The following is a 7,891-nucleotide window of genomic DNA, read 5'->3' on the forward strand; positions in this document are numbered from 1 at the left end:
TTGATATCGAAGGCTTGGCCATGGCATCAAACTAGTATTTAACTATAATTATGTTATTTATTTCTTAAATTATGTTTTCGTTAAGGTCTAAAATTTCTTGAGTGTCAAATGAAATATTAAAATGTTTTTTTAGTGTTTTTTATTATTCACTTATGGATTTAAAACCGTGAATCAATTGAAGAAAACGAAATATGAAACAGATGAGGGGAATGTTAAAATATAATGCTATTCACATAAAGATTATAATTTCGTGAAACCAGGGACGTAGTGCCCAGCTCTGGTTAGCGTACACTTACCATTTTGATCACAAAAAACTATCAGATTCACATGAGGATAATCACTGTTATTACCGATGTTAATATCGTTCTATTTTATGTAACGTGTTTCGTCTAAGTATACTAAAGTCAGACGTGAGCAATATCTATAAACTTTCAAAATTTCACTTCTCAGATGCTAAACATGTAAAGCATAACCGATTATGTCCCTTTAACACTGTGCGGTCTCCTCTACTCCAAATATCGGACAAGTGGTCATATCAGGATACACATTGTAAACGTGTATGAAGAATACGATGCTTTGGTTACTTAGCAACCTTTATCTTCCCTCCCTAATCTCAAACAATCCTCATATCAGTTAATCCGTCCGGGTATAACCTACCCTCACTTTGTTGAACACACAAACACTTTGGCTGAAGACGGAGCAACATGAAGGTAAATATATGTATATATACGATTTTTGAATTGCGATCATGACAATATGTTTTATCAAGCAAACTTCTTTTTATATGTGTAGATCTTTTTGTACAAATTATCTTAATCGATCGAGACCAACTTTCACCGGCATTGTTTAACTTTAAGAAATTACATTGACATTAGTTTTTTTCCATTGGAAAGCATTGCCGGAAATTCGGGGGAAAAAACAGTCCAAGGAAATTTCTTTAACTCCAGTAATGCTTTTAGATTAAAGAAAATAAGTGAAATATTTTCTTTAAGGTTAAAGAACATTTATGAAACTTCAGTATTTTTGTGTGTGTTTTTGCTTTTGACTCCACTAATGTAAAAAGGAGTTCAGCAAAATATTTTACCAAAAAATCTGTTAAAAGGGATTTAAAGATATTAGATATTTTAAGTTATCATGTTTTCATATAAAGGCATTTGCTTAATCTATTTCACTAGGTGCATTCCCATTTTGGCTAGGGACACAGTTAATCTGGCCTTACCTTTCTAGGGAAAGACAGTTCACAAGCGCTAGCATTCTGAAAAAACGTCACTATTGCATTTTACTTAGAGGATTGTAACAAGGAAAGCTAAATCATTTTTTTCCTACATTGATACGCTCTTGATGATGGATCGGTGTGTTGTGGTCACCGTAAATATACCTTATTATATTACACATTTTTACCGTAGGAAAATGTGAGAAAAATAACCAATCACTGGGTTATTAGAGTGATAAATTCCAATATCTTAACTAGCACTCTATTTCTCTCTCTTTTAAACAAAATGCTCATATATATGTGTCTACTACTCTGAGTATTTTCAATATATGGTACGACATATGGTACCTTGGTGAAGATAGGGTAGGTTGCCAATAACAACTGAATGTAGGTGAAGCTGTCCTATTTTCAAATCAGTCAGGGAAGTCCCTCAGTAGCTAGAGACGATGGCACGAGATAAGGTGTGCCGAAATAGCATGTCGACCACAGACAGGACGTTGCCCTTGACATTTCAAACTCGTCGAGTATCAGCAGAAAATAGATAGTATCGCCTAGTTGTCACCAACAGTACTACCGGCCAGTGATAGTCCACACAGCTTAAGTCGTTCACAATGCTGAAGTCTACTCATGTAACATCCAATTTAGAATTTATACGAAACTTAACTTGCTTTGCTTATGGCGGGTTTAACGTGATCGTAACAGCTGAGGGTATATGAAAATGTTTCTTAGTGATACCGTTCAAATGATAGAAGAAGATTAAAGTTTTAAAGTCTTTTGGGTCAACAGATACATTTTTTGTCTATAATGTGCTCTAATGCAGAACAGACAGAAACGCCAATTCTGCAGAGGCCTCATATTAGTAGCCTTTACAAATAAAATGAAATTGGGTAAAGAAGACCTTTTTTACCCCGAACTTGCAAGTTTACTTAAGCAGTTTTTTTTCTATTGAAATATATGCAGATTTTTTTTTATGTAAATACTGTAAATCAATAAAATATTTTGGCGGTATCTTCAATGTTCATATAAAAGCAGATGTAAAATTAGATGTTATTTATTTATTAATGACTAAAAAATAGGGTGCAAAATTATTTATGAGGTTATATGCTTTGATATTGTGCTGTAACCTAAAAACTGAACATTGCTTGTTCATGTAATAAGCAACAATGCTTTATTTCCTGCACCTGTTAAAATCCATGATTTTTTAGTTATTGTAATATATTAAAGGTATAAGGTATACTTGGGTGCTATCCTAATCTTTTCTCTATTATAAGTACTGGTTCAGCATGAACGCATCGTGAAATTGATCATTGTTTTAATTTCTAACGTTTGAAAGATTTCTCTAGGAAAACATTTCGTGTTACTGTAAAATCCGGTGGTCATCTGCAATCATCTGTCTATCATTATTACCTATCTATTTCATGTATCAATTGTTATCCGCCTTCTGTCTTTCATAACTACCTGTCTATTACATGTATAAATTGTTACCCGCCTTCTGTCTACCATTACTACCTGTCTATTATATGTATATATTGTTACCCGCCTTCTGTCTATCATTACTACCTGTCTATTATATGTATCTATTGTTACTATCCTTCTGTCTATCATTACGACCTGTCTACTCATGTATATATTGTTACTATCCTTCTGTCTATCATTACTACCTGTCTATTACATGTATATATTGTTACCCGTCTTCTGTCTATCATTACTACCTGTCTATTATATGTATATATTGTTACTATCCTTCTGTCTATCATTTCTACCTGTCTATTACATGTATAAATTGTTACCCGTCTTTTGTCTACCATTACTACCTGTCTAGTACATGTATTTATTGTAACCTGCCTTCTGTCTATCATTGTTACCTGTCTATTACATGTATCTATTGTTACCTGCCTTCTGTCTATCATTGTTACCTGTCTATTACATGTATAAATTGTTACCCGTCTTTTGTCTACCATTACTACCTGTCTATTATATGAATCTATTGTTACTATCCTTCTGTTTATCATTATTAACTGTCTATTACATGTATTTATTGTAACCTGCATTCTGTCTATCATTATTACGTGTCTATTACATGTATCTATTGTTACCTGCCTTCTGTCTATCATTATTGCCTGTCTATTACATGTATCTATTGTACCCCGCCTTCTGTCTATCATTATTACGTGTCTATTACATGTATCTATTGTTACTATCCTTCTGACTATCATTACTACCTGTCTATTCCATGTATTTATTGTAACCTGCATTCTGTCTATCATTATTACGTGTCTATTACATGTATCTATGGTTACTATCCTTCTGTTTATCATTATTTCCTGTCTATTATATGTATCTATTGTTACTAACCTTCTGTCTATCATTACGACCTGTCTATTACATGTATCTATTGTACCCCGCCTTCTGTCTATCATTACTACCTGTCTATTACATGTATCTATTGTTACTATCCTTCTGTTTATCATTATTACCTGTCTATTACATGTATATATTGTTACTATCCTTCTGTCTATCATTACTGCTAATCTTTTACATGTATATATTGTAACCTGCCTTTTGTCTATCATTACTACCTGTCTATTACATGTATCTATTGTAACCCGCCTTCTGTCTGTCATTATTACCTGTCTATTACATGTATCTATTGTTACCTGCCTTCTGTCTATCATTGTTACCTGTCTATTACATGTATCTATTGTAACCCGCCTTCTGTCTATCATTATTACCTGTCTATTACAAGTATCTATTGTAACCCGCCTTCTGTCTATCATTCTTACCTGTCTATTACATGTATCTATTGTAACCCGCCTTCTCTCTATCATTACTATCTGTCTATTGCATGTATAAAGTGTTACCTGCCTTCTGTCTATATCTTACTGAATATATCAGACACAGATTTTTTTTTTAGATAACGAGTAACTTCCCCTGTCAAGTTTTTCAAATGCTTCATGACCCATTTATTGGACAATCATTATGATGCTGTTCTGGTATAATTGCCCATATGGTTTTATTGGTAAAGTGGAGATTTTGCAATATAAAGGTTCCGATTTAGACCCATGCAGCCTCTTGTTCTAATTATTATTATTTCTATTTGCAAACATTTAAATTTCAAACAACTATAGTTCTGTAAAATCCATTACACCATATAAATTGTATTGAATATTTCTTTAGAAAAGGATTTAAACAAATATTTTACAGAAGTGATTATAGCTATAATACAGTTCTTGATAACATTTACATGACTTCTCCTTTTAGAAGTCTATATTGAAATGTGTGACCGTTTGGCTAACTGAATATCATTGCTACATTTATTTTGCAACGTGACGACGTATTTTTCCCTACTATAAACATCCTTAGGAACCTTGATACATTTAAGAAACGCATCTTTATTTATATTGCAGTGATGATTTGTCACGCTGAAATAATTGCATTAACGTTTATTCTGTATACCAATATGTGTTGCAGCAGTCGTTTGCCTTGTTGGCCGTAGTGGCCCTGTTGTCACAGACATTCGCTCTGCCCTTCGTGGGATCTGTGAACCAAAAACAGCATTACATCACCCAGCTGGTCCAAGTACCCGATAGAGGCAATTTGGGTGTGGACCTATGTCCGACCTGTATCCAGTTCACAGACCAGGCTATTGACGTCCTTCTAAACATCATTCTCAGTAGGTATCCCGTAGTTGCTGTTATATAATTGTTTGAGATCAATACTTTGGTTGTTCGTTAGGATTGATTCAATATCCACATGTGATTTGTGTTTCATATTACTCTTATTATATTAAATGAAATGAAGTGAAACTTTTAGGGTCCCGTTATCATAAATACTCTTTTCATGAGCAATCCTCATCATTAATGGTTTGGAAGTTCAACTTTCGTTCTAATTTTGTTTCTAGGATAGCCATAAATGTTCAATTTTATAAATACAGACGCAATTCATAGAAACGTTCATTTACTCTTTTTTAAGACATTCATAAACTTTTCTTTAATTATATGTCGTTTTAAACCAGTTATGAAATACACACGACACGCCTGTCTTTATTTTTAAAGAAATAGTTTATGTGTTGTTCAATATGTAAGCATTACCAGGAGGTTACTTGCTTGTTTACAGACTCTGGGGTAGTGGGGACCTGTGGAACACTTTGTAGCGCTCTAGCTACCAAAACCGGAAGTCAGGCTCTCGGAGCTGTATGCAATATCCTCTGTGACGTTGTTGGTATCGAGGAATTCGTCAAACTTCTACAAAAGTAAGTAAATATACAATACATTTTTTAGCAATTCTCGGATATAATGAAATTATCTGTTTACCTGAAAAATCAACACCTCATTACAATTTAATTTTGCTTTGTCTCCAGTTATTCAAAAGATTAAGGAACATACTGTTTTAGTCACTCTTTGTTAAACTAATAGAAGTATTTTGTTCTAATCGATAACGTCAAATAAAACTAGTTGTTAATAAAGAAAACAAAACACTACTACCGCTTTGATTTTGAAAGTGCCAGGAGGAGTTTGATTTACCCCTTTTTATGTAACTTCAAAACAATTGACGTGTATAATGATCAGTTTGGTACTGAAATCCTGATAGAGTACATGATAGAAATATGCAGTATTCTATGTGTTGTTTACTATACCAAATAATGTTTTCCTTTCTATGTTCCATGAAGAGCCGACCTCGATCCCATTTATTTCTGTGAGTTACTGAAAACTTGTGCAATCAACGACAATGGGGACGCTAAAATCACAACCTTCTCAGTTTCGCCCAGCTCAGGACCCCAAGGTGGGTTTGTTTTACAGTATCACATCAGTGCTGCTTATCATATTGTCAACTTTTTCACTATTATTTTGTTTATTAAAAAGGAGAATAAGCTGAGAGATTGAAACACTGAATCAGAGAATTTTAAAAAAATCAAAAAAAGTCAAACAAATAAAAATCGAACGGTTTAAAATCCAGTTGTTATTACGGTTACCTATTCAATATAATAATGAATGTTAAGTTAATGGGAATTAATTTCATGTTTTTTTATTAATATATTTTCTCTCAATGTATTAAAAGTCTGTGTCATACATTCTGTTTCCCCCAAATGAAAACAGCTGGTAAATTAATTATATATGTTTATAAGAAGAAATGTTGCCTTACAAAATATTTCAACTAGACTCGAACAGGTATATACTGGTCATGACCTCCGTTGTGATTTTAGACACAACGGACCTTTGGTTTATTTTTTGTTTTATTCTTCTTTATCAGCATACCATTTCATGTAATTGTTCTTGTTCCAGTAATACTAACTGTCTTTTATATGCTCATTTTTATGAAGATATATCTTGCTATGTCATTTATTTTGTCGTCTGTTGTTGTTTGTCATAGACTTTGAGTTCAGTTTCATTGGGTGTTAATATTTTAGTATATTTTATTTTTACTTAACTTTCTTTCTCAGGCACATTCCGGATTGATTTTGGGTACACGTCTATGAACGGAACCGGTACTGGTGAGATCGTGCTGGAAGTCATGACTGTAGATGGTATTCCTGTCGGTAAGCTGTTACTGCGAAACTTCTTTAACAAGGGGAAACTGGATTGTGATAACTTTCCTGAATTCTTTTCTTTCACAAGACATTGTGCATTATGTATGAACTGAACAGAGAATGATAAAATGAGTAGGTGTGCGGGTTATCATAAAGGGAAAAGAATATTTAATTATGAAGGTAACTCGCTTATTGTATTTATATTTGTTTTAAATGGTAGGTAGTCATTGTGTCAGCATTAATAAATCACCATATTTATGTCAAAATATAACAATTACTTATCATAACTTAAACATGATCATTGTAAATAGAGGACTTACAATTTTTTCTCTTGCCTTTTGTTAATATATTTTGAATGACGTCAACTTTAATCATTATTATAATTTATGAAAATATGAAAGTTTTCCGTTGCTATATAAAGATTCTGTCTCTTATGTAGAAAGCGGATTCATCCATGAACTTGCTCAGGCTGGAAACTACACCTCCAGCTTCTCCCTGAAAGCTCAACCAGACCCGAACTGTGACCCCTCTCAGGGACCATGTGAACAATGGATTCCTGGGGACTATGACGTCAAGATAGGTAAGCAGCTATTGTATGACAAATCCTCGTCTAAGACATGAATGCATAAATGGATAGTCAAAACTTTCAAAGAATAAATGGTTGTCACACTGAATTTATCCTTACTACAAAGACAGCCTACACGCGCACATTGTTGAAAAATGTTGTCAGTATATACGCATCCTATTTTATGGAACAAGTTTATATCGTACTAACTGAAATTTATTATTGTTTGCAGCAATCTGTAATGGGGAATGCGGCAGTAAACATCCTCACAGTCAGACATATGACGAGGGAATGACAAACTTTACTATCACCAACTAGACTGCTTCTTACGAAAAACAGGTGTCAAATAAACAATAATATGTTCATATCTATACATTTTAGAACACCTAACTGGTCAATTATATCAACTGATTTTACAGTTTATATATAAATTTATCGAAAAAAAAAATCTCGTTCTTAATGACTTGTTTCATTAATTTAAAACACTAATTTCTTTGAGTCAATAATTAAACTCAAATGCGTTCTCTTCTGCTGTTTATTTGTTTACAATATTACAATAAAACGGATCAGAACAAATCTGTCTTTA

The 7,891-nt window shown here is 33.1% G+C and overlaps 1 protein-coding gene across 2 annotated transcripts; it reads left to right on the plus strand.

The window, feature by feature from the left end:
• Positions 1-614: 614 nt before the first annotated feature.
• LOC110466066 (countin-1-like) lies at positions 615-7,831 on the plus strand. Of its 2 annotated transcripts, none has more exons than XM_021522341.1 (7): positions 615-710; positions 4,685-4,886; positions 5,330-5,465; positions 5,883-5,995; positions 6,654-6,749; positions 7,180-7,320; positions 7,538-7,831. In XM_021522341.1, the coding sequence occupies exons 1-7, from the start codon at positions 705-707 to the stop codon at positions 7,621-7,623; spliced, it is 780 nt and encodes a 259-aa protein (XP_021378016.1). In that variant the 5' UTR covers positions 615-704; the 3' UTR covers positions 7,624-7,831. The 2 variants fall into 2 exon arrangements, with proteins under 2 accessions (XP_021378016.1, XP_021378017.1); XM_021522342.1 differs by having other exon boundaries at positions 647-710; positions 4,688-4,886.
• Positions 7,832-7,891: the final 60 nt, after the last annotated feature.

This window comes from Mizuhopecten yessoensis, unplaced genomic scaffold (genome assembly GCF_002113885.1).
Source record: "Mizuhopecten yessoensis strain PY_sf001 unplaced genomic scaffold, ASM211388v2 scaffold11115, whole genome shotgun sequence".
NCBI lineage: Eukaryota > Metazoa > Mollusca > Bivalvia > Pectinida > Pectinidae > Mizuhopecten > Mizuhopecten yessoensis.

Coding starts and splice junctions, on each gene's coding strand:
- LOC110466066 (XM_021522341.1), top strand. Junction 5,466..5,882: donor TTCGTCAAACTTCTACAAAA/GTAAGTAAATAT, acceptor TGTTCCATGAAG/AGCCGACCTCGATCCCATTT. Junction 6,750..7,179: donor TGTAGATGGTATTCCTGTCG/GTAAGCTGTTAC, acceptor TCTCTTATGTAG/AAAGCGGATTCATCCATGAA.